At 39.8% G+C, this 24,461-nt stretch overlaps 1 protein-coding gene across 1 annotated transcript in view; it reads left to right on the forward strand.

Moving 5' to 3' along the window:
* Window positions 1-24,461, forward strand: part of TENM3 (teneurin transmembrane protein 3) — a 997,728-nt gene that overhangs the window by 525,725 nt on the left and 447,542 nt on the right. The window contains exon 5 of the mRNA XM_061404118.1: window positions 16,902-17,208. Coding sequence (XP_061260102.1) covers window positions 16,977-17,208 — 232 coding nt within the window. The 5' untranslated portion in view covers window positions 16,902-16,976. The remainder of the gene's footprint in view (window positions 1-16,901; window positions 17,209-24,461) is intronic.

Raw genomic sequence — 24,461 nt, forward strand, 5'->3', positions numbered from 1 at the left:
GGAGAGGTTCTGTAGATAAAGTATGAGAGGAAAAAAGCATTATGTACATTAGTTGAAATTGGCATCATGTTGCCAAACTGTAATAAGCCTTAGGGGAGCTCAGTGTTGAAACTACTCAATTGAATGCTGCAATTTCCCATAACAATTTAAAAGGCCTGCAGGCACGCTAGAGTCCTAGCTGGATCTTTCAGTTAACACTCTGTAACATGACCCCAAAGTCTCATTTACATCACAGCAATTAAAATATATTCCACATTACATGTTTACTACCATAGACTGTAGAGGCAATCCAAAATGCGGCTATTTGCCAAAAATAATCATGGAAATCTTTCTGTTCCTGATTTCTTCTCTTCAAAGCGGTCTCACCATTTCATATGCTCAGAGGGGAATGGCAGTTGTGAAGCGAGAAAAGGTTGAGGGTGGGGATAAATGCAAATCTAGACTAATAATAACTAGTAGTCATTACTGCTTGGTCACTCGCATGATGTCAGGTTAGTAGTCTAGGTAACAGGTGTCCATTATGGAAAATAATTATTGTTAGCAGTGCTAATTGGCCCCCCTATTGAGAGTTAGAAGCAGAAGGATCAGAAATTAAATGAGTGTTGAAATAATCCACTTTCTGGTTGTGGAAATGCTGCCCCTGCAGTAGGACAGAAACACCAAGGCCCAGGTAGGAAGGTGATGGACCAGTAGACTCACCTTGGGAAGGTGTTTCCTCAAAAGAGAGTCCTTTCCTTCATTCTCCATGTAGATTAATTTTAAACTCCTCCTGGCATATAGATTAGAACTATAACTATTAACTGATATCTTAACTCTTTTGTAATGAGATGAATAGCAAGCTCAATAATTTTAAAGCAAAGAAAGCATTAGTAGTCAAAATTAGATCATATTTTCTCAACAGTGACTATCACGTTTTAGTCATGCCTTTCTTTCAAGAAGCACAGAGCAAATGGAATTACTCCAAATTATTGTGGCGGCTTAATATTTATTGAGTAGCCACAATTTGCTGGCTTCCCCTGAAAGTGTGGTTTTTTTGCAATTGTCTGGAATACATCATCAAGGTAGGAAGCACAGTGGCAGAAGTCCAGCTTCTCTGCTTGGCAGGCAGTCAACGGGAAACCAGGGAAACAGAATTTCTCATCCCTGTGCCTGCTGGAGCACTTTCGCTCGCACTGCCCTTTCGTGGTCGGGAAGAGAGTTGAAAGACTCCTGTTCAGCAGATATCTGAGAAAGCAACAATCTCATCTGCTTCATAGATGCGTTTTCATCCTGTGCCTTGACTCATAGTAACAGCAAAATAGAAAAACATTTTTTTGATTGGACTGATTATACCAGGGTCTTTGTGCCAGTTATTGAAAGGGGCCCTCCTGAAGCAGACAAAGCTCCATCACTGGATGGCAACCCCTTCTTTGCCCCTCAGCAGGTGCCCCTGACAAGGTCAGCTTGGGTCAGGCCGTATGTCCCCAACTCATACCATTTTTTACAAACATTATAAATTATGTATGTATTTGTCTTTATGATAGAAAACATTCAGGAAATCTAGAAGGGTTGACTAATTGGATATACTTTTCCTATTTTTGCTTGACGATTTGGCTGTGTTTATACAAAGTCATAATATTTGAGTCTGTTATACATATGTACTTTAAGGTGTATGATTAAACTTGAGATATCAAAACAGTGTATTCCTATATGAGCCTCGACCGAGGCAAGCGTCTTTATGTGTCCTGATACAGCTGGATGAAAATTTACTTAAAAACAAACAATAAATACCAGAGAAGAGAAAGAGTAGAGAGAACTGAATCCTCCTGATGAAGTTGACAATTTACTTGCCAGTCTGGTGATAAAGATGTTGGTCCTTTTCCCCACACTCACGGAGACTGAGTCCACAGCCAAAGGGTTGGATGTAGTCCATAAGAGAGTTTCCATAGTTCTTTAGGACTGAACCAAAGGCACTTTGAAGCCCTAAAGCAGCTCTGGAATGGCTCTGTCTCCTGAGCTTCACCGCTTCAAGGAGAAGCGCCGTTTGGGAATCTCTCTGTCCACGGCTCTGCAGGAAGACACGAGTTGAACAAGACCCTCACCTCCAGCACGGAACCAGCATTTCCTGCGCTCCGGGGGTCTGTAAAGAAGGTGCCATTTGGGTGGTTTGGTACTTTTCAGACTGAGATGAAAACTATCTGGTGGGCAGGAGACAGAGGATATGTTTATTATAGTAATTTTGCCTGTGGGTTAGAGAGGCATGAAAAACTGCAGTTATCTTTATTCTCCACGTTCTTGTGGGTAGTTATCAGGTCTCCACCTAGTTGTTACTAAAATAAAACCTCACATAGTCCTTTCAATCTAGAGACTCTTAATCAGTTTCATTGCTTCTCCTCAAAGTTTTTTCCTGTTGTTTGCTGACTTCGCTTTTTCTACCAAGACATACATATTTGGATATCATTAGAGATGAAATCATTTTGAAATTATCAGTGTGGGGACTATTTGTTTCTTTTATTGATAACATAGTATTTCTGAATAAGCTTGTAAAAATTCAAACCCCAAATCCCATTCAAACATTTTAGCAAAATGTTTCACTACAGATGTAGAATCTCTGACTCTCAACCTTGTAGAACTGAGTTTTTAGACATTTTTCTCCATCCCAGCTTCCTCAGATAAGTCCAATGATACTGGATGTTATTTTTGGATACTGAACAATGTTTTTGAATTTAATTATAGTAACTGGTCCTTATCAAGTCAACATTAGGTTATATGCCAATCACTGGGCAAAAATGCTGTTAAAACTGTATCTCATCTAATCAGCATAATATCTCTATAAGATATCTCTATATCTCTATAAGAAAGATATTGTTGGAAGCATTTTAGAAAATGAAAAGTAGGAAACCAAATCTCAGGGAGTTTAAATAACTTGTCCCAGGTCATAAGCCACATAAATTGTAAATAGCAGAGCTGGGCTTTTGGCATCATCTGTCTGATCAAAACCTGATTTTCACCCCAGTTGTATTAGTTTAGGTTTTGGTTTTTTTTTAACTTGAAAAATTCGAGTGAGAACTTGTCAGTTCTCTTTCTGAGGTCTCTTTTCTTCTATTTAGACTCCAGTGGCAGGCAGGCCTTCTTCAGGTAGTGGTGAAAATGTAAACCAGATTTAGGTCTTCATCTTCTCAGATTAGCAACTCTACATTGGCTGGTTTTGAGTATGCACATTCCCAGTAGCTTTGTCACATATCCTGGAGCTGATCTTATTGGTCAGAGTTAGATCACATGTCCATTCCTGAACCAATCACTGAGATTCTGTGCAGGCAATTCCTTGACCCTAGGATGAGGGTCTGTTCTACATGAACCGCCTGTTCAAGGGGTAGAGGAGCATTTATTAAGGGAAATACGGGGCATACAAAAAAAAAAAAAAATCTCCTGTGACCACATGGGGCTTCCCAGGTGGCACTGGTGGTAAATAACCTGCCTGCCAAAGCAGGAGACAGAAGACATGCGGGTTTGATCCCTGGGTCGGGAAGATTCCCTAGATGAGGGCACGGCTACCCTCGCTAGTATTCTTGCCTGGAGAATCCCATGGACAGAGGAGCATGGCGAGTTACGGTCTATCCATAGGGTTGCAAAGAGTCGGACACAATCGAAGCGACTTAGCAGCAGCAGCAGCAGCACGACCGCAATGGCTGTGATGTATGAAAGACTTTCTCTTCTAGTAACTAAACCACATGGGAGGGGAGACAAAGAAAGGGAATTATGACTGGGTTCTCCTCTGAAACATGTAATATCAGAATGTGGTATCGTTTCTTTCTTCCTAAATTGTCTTTTCCTCAAAGAAGAAGCTTGGAAATACTCCCAAAATATTTGGCCTTTTTAACTGGGTCTTGAATTTTCCACCTTTCTTACTCCCCAGGTGAATTTTACCTGGCTCTTCCTTTTGCATCCCTAGTACCATGATCTCTGCAAATTTAATTTTTGTGGTATTTTCAATGTGACAACCTTCATTTGCTGGAGCCATTGATGTCCTGGCGCAGTTTATCAAACTCTTTGCTGCTACTCCTCCCTCTCCACCCCTCCCTGCTTAAAAAAAAAAAAATTTGCTTGAGGGGCTTCCTGGCTGTCCAGTGATGAAGACTCTGCTTCCAGTGCAGGGTATATGGGTTTGATCCCTTATGGGGAAACTAATATTCTACATGCTGAGTGGGGCAGCGATAAAAAAAAAAAAAAAAAAAGGCTTGACTTTGTTTTTTTGTTTATGGCTTAAATCCCCTCTTGTTCTAAGGTTGGAAAGGAGAGCTAATGTTACAAGGACAGATTTGGAATTAACTGAGATGTGTTCAAATTCCACTCAGCTACTTCCTGACTCTGTGTCCTTGGATGAATCCATTCATCTTTCCGGGTCTTCGTTCTCTCCCATGAAAATGGAATTCATAATTCTTACCTTGCAAGCTTGCTGTGAGGATTAAGTGAGGTCATATATGTAAAGCACCTGGCGTATTTTAAGCACTCAATAAATAATCAAGATTGAAATTAATAATTCATCAAGGAGCTTTTATGTCCACTCTTCAAGAGACGAATATGCCCAGCACTTAGGGAAATAGTCCAAGCTCTTCATTTAAGAAGCTCCTCCAGCGGCATGCGGGTCCCCAACTGTCACCAGGTCAGTAATACCCACAGGTCACTTTTCTGATACAGAAGCTGTAGGTGTTTTTCAGCCATGCAAAAGGCTTGCTTCTTTTCTCACATTATGGCTAGAGGTTTGAATTTTGAGTCGATGCCCCACAGGCCTTATAGCTTGGCAACTGTTTAGAGACTTAAATGAGAGAATACTGTGTGGCCATGTGATTCCCAGCCTGGCCACTCCCTGTGTGTCTGACTTGAAATTTTTGTATCAATTCCTCATATTTCCTTACCTGTAAAACTGGCAAATATCAAAAACTTGATGAGCTCTTGTTAGAAATTATAATGCAATGTGCAACCTAGCATGAAAAAGTGTTTAAAGAGTGGAGGTTATTGTTGTGGTTATGTATTTGACTGTGGGTGGCTGGCATGTCCACCGGGGTAGACACGTATGTTTGAAGGACAGCCGATGACCCAGTTCAATCAGAATAATACATGGAGCGATTTGGCAAAACCAATACAATATTGTAAAGTTTAAAAATAAAATAAAATTTAAAAAATAATAATAAAAAAATAAAAAAAAATTAAATGAGAAGAAGCCAAGGACTAAAAAAAAAAAAAAGTTGTCGATTTGGTTGATGTATATCTAGTGTGGGCTTCCCTAGTAGCTCAGCTGGTAAAGGATCCACCTGCAATGCAGGTGACCTGGGTTCAATCCCTGGGTTGGGAAGATCCCCTGGAGAAGGGAACGGCTACCCATTCCAGTATTCTGGCCTGGAGAATTCCACGGACCATATAGTCCATGGGGTCACAAAGAGTCAGACACGACTGAGCAACTTAAGAAAAACCAAACTAGTGTATATTAGAGGCTATTTGGATAACACAGTCTGATGACAGTCTCATAACAGTTTAATTTTTCCTCTGACTCTGATAGCATTACTATCAATGTTTTCAAAGGCATTGCATTTTGAAACATGGGTGAATAAAGTGGTGGCCCCTAGATTCAGGGTTCTGGCTTAAACCATCATAAAAATGTTTAAATATATATGATAGATATTGGTTGATCCAGGAAGGCAGGCAAATTGAGAGAGATGATTTACACTTCGCCCTAAAGGTCTGGGAGATAGGAAAACTGCATTTGGCTTAGCCATGTTGGATTCTAGAGGGCCTTTTCCCAAATTATTCCAAGTGTGGAGATTATGACATTTTCTTGCAGTTTTCAAGCCTTTGCAGCCGTAGCCCACATAACTGTATTAACAGATTTTACTATTATATTACTATTGTTACTATTTTTATTAGGAAAGATAGAATCACTTTTAATTTCAAGTTGTGCAAGTGAATTGCTCTATTTGTTTTTAAATCACAGGTACTATATCCCTATTTTACATTACTGGGTAAATTAGCCTCATTATCTGAATTTTCTTCTTTTTTGATAATTTCCAAGTTTCTGTTTCTTTCTACATATAAAAAATTTTGAAAGAATTTTTAATGATTTGATCAGACTCAAGCCACTTTTCTTATAGCCCCAGGCACTGTTCTATATATTTTCCAATTAAAAATTTTCCAGTATTCACACTTATTCAGTAGCTATTTTAGTATATTGCTCCTATTTGTTTCATTTTCTAAGTTTGTGTATTTGCTATCTATGCCTTAAGAATAATTTTCAATTTTAAATGAACAAGCTTCCAATTTATCATTTTTAAAATAACAACATAAATATATCTACTTCAATGAAGCTGTTCATAAAATGTCAAGTAGAAATTTGTTGCAAGATCATTTATATTAAATTATAAATTATATTTTACACATATATTCATAAACACACATGCATATAAAAATCTGAAAAGGTGCAACTAAAATATTAAGTGAGCAATAATTTTTATTTTTTTTTGCTCTTTTCTGTATTTTCTAGTTTCTACAAGGAATAAAGATTACTGCCTAATGGTGTCTGTTTTAAATGAAAGAAAAGAACTGGGAGTGTGCACTAAATGGTTTTGTGGGGTTTCCCCCTGCCCGCTCTGTCCTGATAGATGTCCCTCCTCCCCAGTCTGCTCCAGCCAGCAGCCTAGGGGTCATCCCCATTGCTTTCCTTGTCCTCACCCTCGTTTCAGCCCATCACGGTCTTCTGGTGCTCTCGCTCTCTCTCCCATCCATCCACCCACCTCTCTAAACGCCCGCTACCGTCAAAAGGCCCATCGTCTAAGCACTTGACGTCTTGCCTGGACTTCTGCAAAAATCTACCAGCAAGTCTTCCCGTCTCTGCTCCAGACCTCCGTTTTCCCTGTGCTCCATGCTTTGGCCCGAGGGATCTTTCCATACTGTCAGTCTGATGGATCATGTCAAACGCGCCGTGTATGGCTCTCCAGTGGTCACCCATTATTGGTGATATGGGGGTGAAAGCACAGAGTCAGTCCTGCGAAGCTCTGCCTCTGGGCCCCGATGCCCTCTGGACTCATCTCACGCCTCTCCTCTCTCTCTGCCCCAGTCCTGCTGGTGTTTGTCCACCAGCCCCTCCCCCCATGTGTTGTTGGAATACATTCTCTCCGCCTGGTCTGTTCTACCTCTTTTCTGAGTCACATACTTGTGATCAGGCTAAACCCTTTCTGCAATGGTTCTTAGCCTAAATGTCACATAAGATCTCTCCTTCTCTTGTCTCTCAGTCTCCATCCAATCCTACCTTCTATTCTGTCTCTTAGCAACTTGCAATTTTTTGCAGCACTTGCTACATTTTCAGTTGTAGATTTACTTGTGTGGCATCATTTAAATTCCATTCCCTCCTTCAGAACAAAAGAGAGTAGAGACTAGGCTTTGTTTATCTCTCCATTCCCAGAACCTATTGTCATGCCTGACATGCTCGGTGAATGAATAAAAAAAAAATAATGAATACTCTGCTTCCCTGGTGGCTCAGCGGTAAAGAATCTACCTGCAATGCAGGAGACATAGGTTCGATCCCTGGGTCAGGAAGATCCCTCAGAGAAGGAAATGGCAACCTACTCCGGTATTCTTGCCTGGAGAATTTCATGGACAGAGAAGCCTGTGGGCTACAGTCCATGGGGTTGCAAAGAGTTGGACAGGACTCAGCAACTAACACCTATACTTGCCATACTGCCTTGGGCATAGTTCCACGTCAATGCATGTAAATAGATCCATTGCCTTCTTTTCAATTGCTGCTGAGTGTTTCTCCAGCTGGTCTTGTCTTGCTCTTTCATCCAATCTGACTGTCTCTGCCTTTTTGTAATCCCATGAATGGAGGAGCCTGGTAGGCTGCAGTCCATGGGGTCGCTAAGAGTCAGACGCTATTGAGCGACTTCACTTTCATTTTCACTTTCATGCATTGGAGAAGGAAATGGCAAGCCACTCCAGTGTTCTTGCCTGGAGATTCCCAGGGGCGGCAGAGCCTGGTGGGCTGCCGTCTATGGGGTCACACAGAGTTGGACATAACTGAAGCGACTTAGCAGCAGCAGCAGCCTTTTAATTGTTTTGATCATTTATATTTGTGTTTAATGCAATTATTGATATGGTTAGTTTTCTCTTTTCCTTCCATTTACTCTTAACCTATTTGTATTTTTATATTTAAGTATATTTCTTGGAAGCACCATGTAATTGGGTCTTATTTCTTAATTTTTAAAAGAAAAGTACAACAGCTTTATTGAGGTGTGATGCACATACCATACAACTCGCCCATTTAAAGTACAAAATTCAACAGTTTTTAGTATATCTGCCGAGTTGTGCAACCATCACCACAGTTTGAGAATATTTCCATCATCCCCAAAAGAAACCCTTAACCCGTTAGCATTCACTTCCCATTTCTCCTCAAGCCCCAGCCTTAAGCAATCACTCGTCTGCTTTCTTTTGGACTCTATAGATTTGCTTAATCTGGATATTTCACTTTAATGAACTGATACAATTTATGGTTTCTTTCTCAAAGTGGATTGTTTTAAAGTATATTCCACCCTGGCTGAGATCCCACCTGATTTGTGGTCTGCTCTTTGTTTACCTTTTTTTATACTATTCCAATCTGAAAATCTCTGCTTTGTGTGGAGTGTTTAGATCACTGACATCTAATGTGATTATTGGCTTAGTTAGGTTTACGTCTATCATCTTGCTACTTGTATTCCATTTGCCCCAAGTGTTCCCTGTTCCTCTTCTTTCTTTGTAAAGAATGCTTCCCTTTCTTACGATTCCATTATTTCTTTTGTTAACTTACTGGCTATGGTTCTCAGTTTTGTTTAGTGGTTACACTGGGGTTTAAAGAATACATCTTGAGTATAACAGCCTACCTTGAGGTTGGATTATGTTGCTTCATGTATAGTATAAAAAACTTGCAATATTATACTCCTGTTTATTCACTCCTTCCTCTGTGCTACTATTGCAATAAATTTGACTTACACATGTTATAAAATCCATAATACTTTATGATTTTTGTTTAGTCATCTATTTTTTTTAAAGAGATTTAATAAGAAAATATCTTATGTATTTAACCATATAACTACCTTTCCAAGGGCTATTTATTCCTTTTGTAAATCTATATTTCTGTCTGATGTCACTTTCTGCCTGGAGGATTTCCATTGTATTTCTTGTAATGAGAGTCTTACTAGTGATTAACTTTAATATGCCTGAAAAAGTAGTTATTCTGCCTTCATTTTTAAGAGATATTTTCATGGCTTATAGAATTCTACAATGACAGGTTTTTTGTTTTTTCCTTTTCAGTACTTTAAAATATTTCTCTAATGTCTTCTTGCTTACATTATTTCCAGTGGGAAACTCTGCATTGAATGTGCCTTTTTCCTGTGTCTGCTTTCAGACTTATTTCTTATTATTGAGTTTTAAAAATTTTAATCAAATGTGTTGGCATATGTTTTTTTTCTTGTGCTTGGGCTTCATTGAGTTTCTGGGATCTGTGGGTTTTTATAGCATTTGCCAAGTTTGGGAATTGTTGGATTGCTATTTCTTCAGGATTTTTTCTGTTTTTTCCTCTCCCCTCCTTCATGGATTCCAATTACATCTACTGATACATTGGCCTTTTGAAGTAGTCTCCCATCTTACTGAGGATTACTTATTTTTTTTACTCTTTCTCAGTGCTTCGTTTCATATAGTTTCTATTACTATAACTTTAGTTCATTAATCTTTTCTTCCACAATATCTAATCTGCTATCCATCTTATCCAGTGTATGTTGCACCTCAGACATGGTAGCTCCACCTCTAGAGGTTTGATTTGGTTTTTTTTTTTTTTATCTTTGTGTCTCCATATAATTTTTTGAACATATGGAATACAGTTCTAATAACTGTTTTCATGTCCTTGTCTTTTCATTCTAACACCTATGTCATTTCTGGGTTGGTTTCAATTGCTTGATTTTTCTCCTCATTATTTTCCCTTTCCTTTGCATGCCAGGTACTCTTTGATCGAATGACAGACGTTGTGAATTTTTACTTTGTTGAGTGTGGGTTATTTTTCTATTCCTTTAATATTCTTAAGCTTTGTTATGGGACAGTTAAGCTGCTTGGAAACACTTTGATCCTTTCTGGTCTTGCTTTTAAGAATTTTTTTTACTGAGACCAGAACTATGTTTAGTCTAGTGCTAATTATTCCCCACAACTGAGCAAGACTTTTTTGTGAGTACATTGCCTAATAAATTATGAGCTTTTTCTAGTCTGGCAAAACTATACACTATTCTTGGCCCTGTTGGAGCTCTGAGTACTGTTCCCTATAATTCAGTGGTCCTTTAGAGGAGCAGTTTGCCCCAGGGAGACATTTGGTAATGTCTGAGGACTTTTTTTATTGTCATAGCTAGGGTTGCTACTGGTATTTAGTGGACAGAGGCTAGGAATGCTGCTAAACAACCTAGGATAGCCCCCAACAAAAAAGAATTTTTCCATCTAAAATGTCAGTAATGCCAAGGTTGAGCAACTCTGCTACAGCCCTTCCAAATCATTCCTTCCCTGGCTTCCAGTGGTCCCCTCACATGCATGTGCTGGTCAGTACTCTGCTGAATTCTCAAGAAGGACCCTCTACAGACTTTTTTTCCCATGCAACTCCTTTTCTTCAATACTTTGTCCTGCAAATTCTTACCATCTGTTCTACCAAATTTCAGCTCTCGCTTTCTGTCTCACTCTCGTTTTGGCCACACCTTGCTGCATATGGGATCTCAGTTTCCCACCTGGGAGTGGAACTGGGCCCCTGCACTGGAAGCACAGAGTCTTAACTGCTGCACCACTACAGAAGTGCCTCAGCACTGTCTCTGTAGCTTAGGAAGTCAGCTAAGCTCTTCCTGGGCACCTCCTTCCTGTGCTACAGCCTAGAAACTCTTTCAAGGCAGTGAGCAAGGGTAATCAAGGGCTCACCTATTTGTCTCCCTTTCTCAAAATTCACCATCCTTCACTTCTTCATGTCCGTATTTTGAAAGCTTTGTTTCATGTATTTTGTCTACTTTATTGTTGTTGCTATTTTATGTTTAGGCCATGCTATTTTATGTTGTGGCATGTAGGATCTTAGTTCTCCCATCAGGGGATGAACCTAGGCCCCTTGCTTTGGGAGCATGGAGTCTTAACCACTAGACTGCAAGAGTAGCCCCTGTTGCTGTTTTAGACAGGAGGGTAAATCTAGTTCTAGTTACTCCATGTTGGCTGGAAGTAGAAGTTGACTTCTTATTTATTATCACTATCAAATATTCTCTTTCTCTCCTGTCTTGTGTCAAGAAAGCGACTTTTCTTGTTTCTAATCTTGTCAACCACTAATTATGCACTATATTTATTTCTGTATCTTCTCAGTAAGCACCACTTTTGTTACTCACGATACACTCTCCATTCCCTATATTTTTCAGTTTGGTTTCTGTTTTAATTTGTGTCTCAAACATGAGATTCACTTGTGTTCTTCTATTTGAAACTGTAAGCTCACATTTTAGTTGTACTTGAATCTAGCATTATTTTAAAAATCACCGTAGCATGATTTTATTTTTGTACTTAATTATTCCAATTCTTTGATTTATAAATTTGTCTCAGGAAGCAAAATTTCCTCTGAATTGAACAATATCCATTGATTTCATCTTGTGTTTAATTAACAGTAATCTAGTTATTCAGTAAAGGAAACATTTTGAAGTTCTTGTGGTATGCAAAGTTGTATTTACTGTTGGATTAAGATAACTGGTAATAAATCATAAATACTAGCTTATTAGGGGAAATATGAGTCATGAATAATAAAAGGCAAAATCTTCTTGGTATTGTGTACAAATAATTTAATTTGTATCACTAACCTCAAATGTGCTGGAGTAAATGAGCATTTCTCTAAAATCTGCTCATCCCTTTGGGGGAGCTTCTCCAAACTATTATTAAGTGAGGAGGCAGTCTATGCAGAAGATATTCAGGGAAATATTCAGGAATTTGTAATCCTTACAGATAATAAATAACAATGGGAGCAAGAGTGAGTTTGACCAAAAGGTTGCTTAATCCTTTGGGTTTGGACATTTGTTTCTATTTCAGTTGCTGTATCAACATATAAGCTTATAGAATTTTAGACGCACAGATGATTTTGTCAGCAGCCTGAGAGATTCTAATCATTGGCAGCAAGGGTTTCAAAAATATAGGAAGTCCAGTTACAATCAGATTACTTCCTAAAGATACAATTTTACAATATTTCTTTGGAGTTAGGAACACATAATGATACAATGTGATAATGTCCTGAGTTCTGTGGCCAAGTTTCAAATAATGTTGAAATAATGTATCTAAAATGGAAGATTTGATACCTAGAGTCCCTAAATCAGGACTACCTGCCCATTGATTGAATCTTTCAAATACTTTGCAAGATACTGAGGAAAAACAAATAGCCAAGTAATGATATTTGCTTAAGGCCAGCTGTGTTTTTCCGAGCAGTGCTATGTGTAGTAACTGAGTGGTTTTTCAAGGCACTCATGAAAATTAACCAGATCAGTTTGATATTGTCATATACTTGCCAGTATATAGCCAGTTCAACCAAAAAATTTTGGTCCCCTTTCTCTCTAATAGTTTTCCTACCTTTTCAAAGCTCCCACCCACTGATGAAGCAAAGGTCCTGTTCATTAACCTCTTTATGCTGACTATGCGCACAGCGACCCTCTTCCTTGGGTAGGACTGTGCAATTGCCATCAAAGTGCTTTAACAATTTAGCGCCACTTAAGCAGCGGCATTTTTTTAACCTTCTCATCTTCAGCTTTGAGTGCTGGAGATAATGCAGAAAACTGCCTTTTGAAGTTATATTGAACTCACTGACTTCCATCAGAAGCCTATCAGTAGTTGCAAACGTTACAGTGTAAATTAAATCCTTAAAGAGTCTGAGCCATTTGCAACACTGGAAAGCGAGATGCTAAGGATTTTTTATTGCTTGGAATCCCTAAGCTCAAAATGTCTTTGTCTTTGATGTGTATTTGAATACTCTATCTTGATTTTCCATGGCACTCTAAAATTGCTTCACAAATAGAGAAAAGTCAGATATTTAATGCTAGAGATATTCTATAGAACTCAAGAATACCTAAAATTATCTAGTACTAATTTATTAATGTTTAATTAGAATTGATTTATAACATGGGTAGCATCGCTACAAGGATGCATCTTTGCCACTGTTGATAAATGTTCAAATTACTACTTTGAAGAACTTACCAATTTTTGATTTATCTGATTTGGGAGACTGAAAAGAAAATTGTATCATGAACTATATAGTAAAGAAAATACTTTTACATTCAAAGATCCAAAGGGACAAAGAAAAAGATAGAATGGAAACATGTATGGTCTAACTTAAACATTGGCAATTTTTCTCTAAAAGGGCCAGACAGCAAATACTTTAGACTTTATGGGGTCATCAGATCTCTGTGTTAGTTTCCTAGGGTTCCAGTAACAAAATATCGCAAATTTGGTGTCTTAAACCAACAGAAATTCATTCTTTTGACTCTAGAGGCAAGAAGTATGGAATTGAGGTGTTAGAAGAGCCATGCTCCCTCTGAGATTCTAGGGAGAATCTGTTCCATGCATCTGTCTGGCTTCTGCTGGTTGCTGGCAGCCCTTGGCATCACTAGGCTTATTTCAATCTCTGCCTCCATCCTCACCTGGCCTCCTTTCTCCTTTGTTTGTAATTCTTTGTATCCAAACGCCCCTCTTCTCTCTGTATAAAGAAACCAGTCATTGAAGTTGGAGCCCATGCGAATTTAGCATGATCTCATTCTAACTCTATTATAACTATTAATACAAAGACTATATTTCTAGATAAGGTCACGTTCACAGGTACCAGGGGCTAGGACTTAAGCATATATTTTGGGGGAACTGCAATTTAATTCACTACAGTCTCTGTTGCAATCACTCAATTATGTCTTTTCAGCAGGAACACAGTCCAGGAGAATACATAAACAAACATATGTGCTGCGTTCCAGTAAAACTTTATTTACAAAAACAGGTCATGGGTCAGATTTGGTCAAGGGACTAGTTTTCCAATGCCTCGTCTAACTAATTGAAACAAAACTGCAGCAGAGAAAGAAACTAGTTTTCCCTGGCATTAGTCAGTTTATTTTTAAAGTATAAAAATGCATATATATTTGTATAAATAGCAGTGTGTATACATGCTCAGTCACTCAGTTGTGCTTACCTTTTGTGACCCCATGGACTGTAGCCCACCAGATTTCCTCTGTTCATGGAATTCTCCAGCAAGAATATTGGAGTGGGTTGTCATTTCCTACTCCAGGAGATCTTCCTAACCCCAGGATCAAACCTGCATCTCCTGCATTGGCAGGCAGATTCTTTAGCACTGCACCATGCGGGAAGTCCTGTATATGGCGATACTTATTTTTAAAAAGCTGTCAATTTACGGTGACAGATGGAACCTTTATGATGACCTCAAATCCCCAAATTCTATTACCAAAGATGCTTAAATTACAATATTTTTGGTCAGTGAAATGCTTTTTGATGATCGTACAATTATAAGAGTCTACATAAACCTTTCCTCCAAAGAGAGCAAGACTGTTTTGGAAACAAGATTTTCCTTTAACTCAGGGATATTTATTCACTGCATTACAAAAAAAATGTATTTGTTTCCCTCACTATGCATGTGTTCCCTGAGGGCAGGGATGTTGTTTGATTCAGTGGTATGTTCTCAGCATATTAGTCATTCAATAAATATTTATCTAAAGTAACTGTTGTTTGTTGGAATAACAAGAGTGAGTTGGTGGGTTCCTGTTTTATTCCTATTGTATAAAAATACTCCTGTCACCATACCTTGAAATTATTTATTGTCTTAAATAGAAAGGAAAGCTACATTAAGGGAAATCCAATTTCTATTAAAAGCTATTGGAAGGATTGGTAAAGAGAAAAATGGAGTAATGAATCAGCAGGGGTCAGTGAAAAACATTCGTCTTTTTAAATCAGAAGGGGTCAGTGAAAAAATTCATCTTTTTAAAATAGGATTCATCAAAAAGAAGACAAAGGTAGGGATTTCAAGATACATTTCAACAACTAAGCTAAAATATTAGCAACTCCTTTTAAGTGCCCAGCTCAAATCATAGCAGAGACATATGAAACTCCATGTGGAGTAGCTGTCAGTATGGGAGGGTGGGATTTTGTTCAGTTGGAGAGATGGCAGGAGGAATATCCAAATTTTTCACGCAGAGGCTCTGGAACTCTGGGGTCATTCTAGCTTAGAGTTTTCCCCATCTCCTCATCACTGGATAGAAGGCAGAAGTGAGAAAGTGAAAAGTATTAGGAGCTGTAATTTTGCTCAGAAAGAATTGAGACTTGTTGACAGTCGGCACAGATGTCAGCTGAGCCACTGTCAGTGAATTAGAGTTAGCTATGAGACTCCACGTTGGAAGCACAAGAAAGAGCAGGGTAATGTACATCCTGGAGGCTGAGGTTGAAGAGACAGGGAGAGACTGCTTGGGAGAAGGGCTTTATAAGTGGAAGAAAGTAGCTATATATGAGTCCCAGCACTAAGGACGTGGAACCCCAGAGAAAGACCAGGGGCCACTGGGACTCAACTGTTTCAAGTTGATTATGGAATTAGTCAAGTAAAAAGTGAGTTTAGGAAAGGAGTGGGGGTAGGGAAAGGCCTGAGAGCTGAAGACAAGGCCTTTGGGGACCTTCAGATTAAAAGGAGAGACAAAATGAGAAAGAATAAAGACAAAGGAGGACCAATTAAAATGTGGATCAGCCCTGGGCCACTGTCCCCTCTCCTGGGCTCGCATCTTCAGGGGCAGAGGCTTTTCTGCCCACCTTAACCCCTGTCAGGAAATTCAAGAAAAAGAGTAGGTAGGCAAAGAAACACTATTCATTCACCTTGCTTCTTCTGACTCATTCTTGCTACTGGCTCTTGCAAGAAACTACCCCATCAAATTAGCTACTCAAATTGCCTTAAATATCAAGATAGTGCTGCTTCAATGCATTTTCTCAAGAGGAAATGCTTTTGAAGGAGAGGAATAGGAGAGAAAGATCCACTTTTGCCACCAGTCAAGACATGTAGGTCCTTAACACATGATACCTGTGCCCTCTGAAGGAAATGTCTGTAAAATAAAATAAATGTTCGGTGCACTTAACAAAGTTTCACTTCTAAGAAGCTCCCAATTTTCTCTTGTTCTTTAAAAAAAAGATTAAAGAAATAAAAGTAGTATTTTTTTTTAAAGAAAATTTTTTCGTGAATAAAGAAAATGCGGCAGGAGAAAACTTTTCCATTGTGGAAAATTTAGAAAACATTGAGGCCAGTTTTTAGCTAGCTTCTGGATCAAGATTTGACCTTGAGCTTATTTTGTGTGTGTGTGTGTATTAAGGTGATGGAGAAGGAAATGGCAACCCACTCCAGTAATCTTGCCCGGAGAATCCCACGGACAGAGGAGCCTGGTGGGCTGCTATCCATGGGGTCAGAAGAGTCAGATATGACTTAGCAACTAGATCATCATTAAGGTGAAGATTCGATGTAGTAGCTTCAACAGGGACTCATAACACTCATTACCAGAAAGTACGCCTCACTTCCTGATGAGACAGGACACCTTAAACTGATTTTACCAGTGTTCATTTCTGGGGGAAAGTGAGTTTCCACCATATGCAATAACACCCTTCCCTCCCACCATTCTCCAGGTTAAGGAGGCCATCGGGTTTTAGATGAACATAATGCTGACAGAGGATGAGATGGTTGGATGGCATCACCAACTCAATGGACATGAGTTTGTGTAAGCTCTGGGAGTTGGTGATGGACAGGGAAGCCTGGTGTGCTGCAGTCCATGGGGTCGCAAAGAGTCGGATACGACTGAGTGACTGAACTGATGCTGACATCATGCCACCTTTTATCTCCACAGGCAGACCACTGAGGATGGACCCCTGAGCCAACCCGGCCACAGCCAGGACTGATGTGCCCCCGGAAGGAATGAAGTATGGATGTGAAGGAACGGCGGCCCTACTGCTCGCTGACCAAGAACCGCCGGGAGAAGGAGCGGCGCTATACGAACTCCTCGGCAGACAACGAGGAGTGCCGGGTTCCCACGCAGAAGTCTTACAGCTCCAGCGAAACCCTGAAAGCCTTTGATCACGATTCCTCACGGCTGCTTTACGGAAACAGAGTAAAGGATTTGGTTCACAGAGAAGCGGATGAGTTCTCCAGACAAGGTAGGTAGGTCCTTGTCCAAGTGAAACGGCGGGCACGCTTAGTTCGCGCTAACTTGCTAGTGTCAGGATGCCATGATTATTTTCTTAGATTGATGTTCTAGCATCTGATTCAGACTTTGAGATGTTAGGTGATCCCAGAGTCTTCCACGTTAGAGGTGGAAAGCCACCCAGACACAAGTCCTTCCTGCACACAGTCAGAGTGTTGGAACATAAACTATCTGGGCACCTCCCAGGCTCAGGAAGATGCTCACAGTGTTTTTCTAGTTAGAATTGGTGTAAGGAGAACAGAACTGTCGGTGAGGAAACCCATCTTTATTCTTCCTCTGGATCATCTCCTGATCCATCCAGCCCAGCTGCTTCTGAGTGTTTATAGGAGAACCTGCTTCAGAAGAGTTCCATTTTGTCACTCAAAGGCAATCTAGGTCATTAAGGTTAAAACATCCTAGTTTCCCATAATATAATCTGTTATGGTTTGATCATTCACATTTATTTGTGGAACATTTTTACCCTCTTGTTTTCTGCCTGCGTGTTCAACCAGTGAAGCAGTGACTGCTGTAACTTGACCTCACAATCCTAGCCCTTCTGATATCCACCCATTAAAGACAGTAGCTTCTTTAAAGTTAGCATAAGTGTTAGTTGCTCAGTTGTGTCTGACTCTGTGTGACCCCATGAACTGTAGCCCACCAGGGTCCTCTGTCCATGGAATTCTCTAGGCAAGAATACTGGAGTGGGCTGCCATTTCCGAACAGGGAAATCTTCCTGACCTATGGAACAAACCCGGGTTTCCTGCATTGCAGGCAGATTCTTTACCATCTGAGCCTGGGAAGTGTACATAGAGACATTCTGTTTCTTCTAACATAGTCTTGAGATATGTGCAACATCACTACTAATAAAATTTCCTTGCTCCTGCATTGTACACTTACCCATAGCTTAGCCTCGCTTAGCAAATTGCATCAAGAAATGAGGAAAAATAAACTTCAAAATAAAGAATATATTCATTCTTTTCTAGTCACCTTACAGAAAATGTGACTCAGTTTGATCCTGAGCAGGAACAAATTTCAAAAAAAGTAATAATGCAATAAATCATTCAAAAATTTGAAAAATTTTGCATGTTTTTTTCCTTCTCTGCATTGTGAAAAGAGCCATCCTAACTAGATTGAAATAGCGTTCCCTCACCTAAAACCAGTTTATGTCAAGACGACTTATCTGATTTACCAAAGGGAGATTTTTTCCCCCCACTTACTGCCTAAATTTTTTCCTTCCCCCACCTGCCTTACTAATTACATGTATCAAATTGCATGAAAGAGGACAAAATTGTTTAACAGTTTTAATCCAGTTTTTAGAGGAAATATGGAACACATATTTGAGATAGGTACTCTTGCTAAATTGAAGGTCTTGAGCTTGTTGTCCAAGGAAAAGTGAAAGTGAAGTCACTCAGTCGTGTCCGACTCTTTGCCACCCCGTGGACTGTAGCCTACCAGGCTTCTCCAGGGATTCTCCAGGCAAGAATACTGGAGTGGGTTACTATTTCCCTCTCCAGGGGATCTTCCCGATCCAAGGATCGAATCCAGGTCTCCCGCATTGGAGCCAGACGCTTTAACCTCTGAGCCACCAGGGAAGCCCCTGTTGTCCAATGGGCGATCATTCTAAACCCGATTTTTTGTTTCATGTTGTCTATACAGCTACTGTAGATTATCAGGGTATATTTTTCACCAATTACAAAAATAGGAGGTACTGTAGACATGCAGGTAATGGGAGCCTGATGAAGTCTTGCCTTTTATAATGAAAATAACTGTGTAGTGACCTATTGGGGAAAAAAATACCTTGTGGAATACTATTAGAGAAAAAAGCTGCAAATGTGGCATGATGCACCCAGGAAACACATCCCCACCCCAAGCAGCCGTTTAGTTTTGGCACAGAAAAGGATGCTTAACAGGTTAAAAATAGCAAGCTGAAATTTTCACCTCCCAGGCAGCGTTAATCCAGTGCAGACTGTTGTTGATGACATGGCGAGACCATCTGTGGAAACCCTGGAACCTTAGACTTAGGGGACCAGGCAGTCCTATTACCCGGCTCCTTGCCAGCCAAGGACTAGAGCGGGAAGGGGCCGGAGGAAAGAGACAGAGAGCCGGGCCGCTGACAGAGGCCTCCTGTCAGGAGAGACTGAGGGGAATAGTGCGAGGAGGGTGAAGAGCAGAAGGGAAAGGAAAAGCGAAAGTGCAGCGTGTGCTGGTGCTACAGCGCACTCGACATGTTCACAAATCAGATCATATTAAAATCGTAAATGGAACGCACCGCTATTTACAGCCAAGGCGTGCTGACTCCTTACCTCGCTGCCGTCTATGTGCTGGGAGGTGTGTGCACCATCACTGAAGTCTCCCAGCCCCTTGGGAGGTGGGGCCCGAGAGCAGGATCCTTTCGCAAGTTGAGACAGTCAAGCCTGGAGGCCTGAGATCCCATGGTCAGTGAGGGCCCCACGGGGACTTGAACCCGGGGCCATCTACCTCCAGTGCTCAGGCTTCTAACCTCTGTGCGTTTGCTAAAGCAGAAAGCAGGCAATTTAGTGTCATCCTTGCCCTGCAGTTTTGTGCAGTCAATTTTAGCCAGCTTTGATGGTACTGAAAGGAGGAGACTGAAGACATATGTAAAAAATAAAACTAACGTGATTTTGTGATTGGGTGGATGAGGATGGGGTCGGGGAGAGAACTATTGCAAATGCTTTTTCTTCCCTGTGGTTTGATACAGGGAATGCTTATAGCAGGAGCAGTAGGTGAGGAAGGGAACAAGTCAAATCTGCTCTCAGATTATGTTTCCCGAGCAAGAGTAATGAAACCTCCTCCCCAGCCTTCATTTTCTTTGAACCTGACAAATGTCAGTTTTTCCTCCCTGACTATTATGCTGTGGGATTAATTATTTAATTGACAAAATGTGCTTCCTGCCACAGCTCTTGACATCATACACATAATAAAAATGAAAGATTAAAAATATTAATAGTAGCCAAAGATCATTGAATCCCTTCCAAAGAATTATGCTAATTGAGCTTGTCCGTGGAGTTCTAAAACACCTTGTCAGTCCAGACCCACTTCTTTGAATGACATGAGAAAATGTGCCTTCAGCTGGAGGAAGGGATAAAGAGAGAACCCACCCCTACCCCCGGAGGCTCAGTGGTAAAGAATTCGTCTTGCCAATGCAGGAGACGCAGGTTAGATCCTTGGGTTGGGAAGACCCCCTGGAGAAGGAAATGGCAACTCACTCCATTCACATTCTGGGAAATCCATGGACAGAGGAGCCTGGCAGGCTACAGCCTTTGGGGTCACAAAGAGTCAGATATGACTTAGCAACGAGACAACAACAACCCATTAATTTGATTACATAGAAAAATCAAATCTAGATATACAGTAATTTTAATCAACTATTAAAAAAAAACAGAAATACAATTTCCTTATTTTTATCAACCAATTTTATGGTCAATTCTCAAACTTGGTTTTAATCATTTTTATGGCTTTACTGACTGGTAGGTGACTATTTTAAGTTATATGTTCTATTTAGATACTGTAAAGCTGAGGATGGCTTCCTTTTTACAGTGAAGTGTAATTTGACTGGATCTTACACAGATCTCTCTTTGTCTCTCCTTTTAATCTCTCCTTGTGGTTTATTGGATGATGGAAAGAGTTGTCTTTTAGCAGCTGTGGAGCTCACTGTAGGTGTGTTGGAGTTTGGCTAATAGTGGGTTCTTTGGCATCTTGGACACTATTTTCTTTGATTCATTTTTGAAGGGAATTTATCCCATCAGATGTGAGACAGATTTCTTATGAAACAGCTGCATAAGATCATCCCCAGTTTTTAGAGAAGTGATAAAATATCTTCTTTTCGGCACTATGTACATTGCCTGTAATGTTCTTGACCACACGAGAAACCTCATCAATCCAACGCAGAATGTTGGCCCTGAAGGTGAATTTTGAAATGAGGTGACATCTGGAAATGGGAACACTTTTGTTCCACAGAACTATAAGCCTGAAAAAAAGAAAAAGAAAATCACCTCTGAGATAATCTTAACCCAAAGTATTTATCTGTTAGTCAGCCATTGGGTTTAAGGTTGTGAATCTCAGGATTTTAAAATGAAAAGATTACCATTTACTTTTCTGTTATACAATGTCAGTGGGAAGGAAGGCTATCTGTTCTTACATCTGAAAAGCAGACAGCATTATGTTTGTGTTTGTACCACACCTGAAATCAAAATAGAGAATCCACTTATAGTGTAGGGAAGGGAAGGATGGAGGTAGATGGACAGGCCAATACTCTCTGACTTCCGAGAGTGGCTCACATGCTTTCCTGACCACTTGCTTCTGGTCCCGGAAACTTTCCACTCTCCTCACTGCTGCTCTGGGATTTGTCTTCTCTTCCTGCTCATCGTCAGCAGTCCCTGGCTCCCATGGACAGGACTTCTCACCTCGAAACATGGCTGGTCCAAGGCCAGTAGGTAGGTCCCACAAGCCCCGAAGCCTCCCACTGCTCTTTCTTAGAGGGTTGCATCCTGAGTCCCAGTCCTTTTATATAAGATTCCAGATGCTAGCCTCCTCTATTACCACAGAACTCTCTTCTGTGAAACAAAAGGACGTTTAGAGGAGCAGTGTGAGTCCCCCTGTAAATGTGTATCCAGGATTCTGGAATAAGGGTGGCTTGATGGTGCCTCATCCTCCCATCTCCAGCCAACTCTTTACCTCCCCTGAGCTGAGCAGTGATATGGGTGCAGATGAGGTCTAGAACCTTCTTCAGGTCCTGATGGTCAGAGCTGATGCAGGTGCTTTCCTTGTGGGGCCAGATGAAAGCTCCAAAGCGGGTGCAGCAATTTCAACAAATTGAGAGCAGAAAGACAGCCCAATGGGAAATGGCTTGAAGAGACAGTTCACAGAGGAGCAAATTCAAGTGGTCAGTGAACATATGAAGAAGTCATCAGTTTTCTTATTAGTCTGAGAAAGGCAGTAGCCCGTCCTGAGTACCCCCCCTTTCAGGTCCCAAATGATGATGATAGAGCAAATGTGAAATGTACAGGAATCACTATAAGGGAAACCTTTTAAAAAGACTAGAAATAAAACTCCTTTCCTATCAGCAAAATCCAATAGCTGGAAGAAACTAGTATGGAAATTAAGTGGTCCAAAAATCTCATCCGAAGAGAGAGGGGAGAAACAGTTACAGAATAGAGCTTTAGCGGAGGGAATAATTTGCGTTCTTGCGTTCATGCAAGAATGCTGTCTTGCATTCATGTAATAATGAAAAATAAGTATTTGAGTATGAATGTCAGGAAAGGGAAGATAGTCATTAGTGAAATGAAGAAAAGCACAATAGACTTACCTAATTAGCAGGGGGGAAAAGGAATGAATAGCAGTCTGATCACTTTAGCAAAAACAGCTCCAAGGAAAAAGAGGAAATGAGTAAAATCAGGAAAAACCATAAAACAAGATGGAAAAAGGGAACTCTATATATGACATATTACATGAAATGAAAATACACTGAATTTTTACAGAAACTATCCAGTTGATGTATAAGTGTTACTGGTACTTATATGAAACAGACTTGAGAGGGTAGGTAAAAAGTGGTTGAGAATGGAGAGATACATATAAAGAGATATTAGGTAAATACAAACAAATAAAGTAGGAACAGCAGTATTAATATCGGGAAAGGTGGAATTGACAATTAAGAAGACTAAACAGGATAAAGAGGACCAGTAAGTAAAAGATAAGAGACAAGAGGATGGACATTCTTAAATGCATACATTAAACAATATAGTAGCTAAATTTACAAAGCGAAAGCTTTTGGGAGAAAGAAGGTTATTAAAATATACTTACTGTGGAATATTATAGTTCACCTTCTTCAGAAACAGATCTAAAAAGACCAGCAAAAAGAAACTTATTATGTTTCTTTACTATGTACCTTAGAAAGATGTAAGATATCTGGAAAACAAAGAAACCAAAAGAAAATGGGAAGAAGTAGATGATCATGATAAATTAGAGACACACAAAAAGTTGATTATTTAAAAAGGCAAAGAAACCAGAAAGCATCTGATGGTCCTGGTTACAGAATAACGAGATCAAAAACAAGGAGAGACACTGAAGACATTGTAATAACTAAAAGGATCTGCTCCAAACAATGCATTTTTTTTTAATCTAGAGAAATTTATTTTTTCTTAATAAAATATGATCGACCCCAAGTTATTTCAAAACAGGGAGAAAACTCGTCAGAATCGATCATCTCAGAAGAGATTAGAAAAGTGATTAAGAGGGGCATCATTAAAAAGTACCAGATAGCTTCCCGTGGCTTCCCTGGTGGCTTAGTCGGTAAAGAGTCTGCCTTCAAGCCGGAGACCTGGGTTCAATCCCTGGGTCGAGAAGACACCCTGGAGAAGGAAATGGCAACCCACTCTAGTATTCTTGCCTGGAGAATTCCATGGACAGAGGAGCCTAGTTGGCTACTGTCCAGGGGGTCATGAAGAGTTGGATTCAACTGAGTGACTCACTTTTACCAGCTAGGTTCCTAGTTGAATTTTATGTAATCTTCACACTACAGGCAAGTGCAAAGTTAAGAAAGCTATTCAACACCAAAAAAAAGAAAGAAAAGAAAGATGGAAAGCACTTAGAATCATATTGTGATATTGACACAAGCTTAATAACAAAACTTGATTAACTTAGTACAAAAAGAAGCTATCTAGACCAAAATTCCTTCTCAATATGTACATAAAAATTCTAAATCTTTGTATGTAAGAATCTAGAAATGATTAAAAGGATAATAGTCTGGGCTAGGTTAACCAAGTGGTTCCTAATCCTTGGTGGTGATGCAAGGATTTTTTTCAGTGTTAGGAAATCTATTAACATAATTAAATTAATAAATCAATGTAGAAAAGCATGATCTTATCACTAGATGATGAAGTGGTTTGGGGTAAAAATTTTAAAGCTATTCCTTCTTAAAATAAAGCTCACTAAGTAAACAAGAAGGAAAAACACATAAATATGTTAATTGTATAAGATTATCAAAAAAGTTGAACAGCATTTTAAAGGGTAAGATCCTAGGACCATTTCCATTAAAGTCAGTAACACAAGAAAGGCTCATCTACCCTCACAATTACTATGCAAAATTGTTTAGACTTTTTAGCAATTGTATAAGAAAAGAAAATGAAACAATTGATATATATTTGGGGAAACATTGAAACTCGCACTTCTGTTGAATACATGATTGACTTTGTATGTGCAAAACCCATT

The sequence above is a fragment of the Bos javanicus genome, chromosome 27, assembly GCF_032452875.1.
Source record: "Bos javanicus breed banteng chromosome 27, ARS-OSU_banteng_1.0, whole genome shotgun sequence".
Lineage (NCBI taxonomy): Eukaryota > Metazoa > Chordata > Mammalia > Artiodactyla > Bovidae > Bos > Bos javanicus.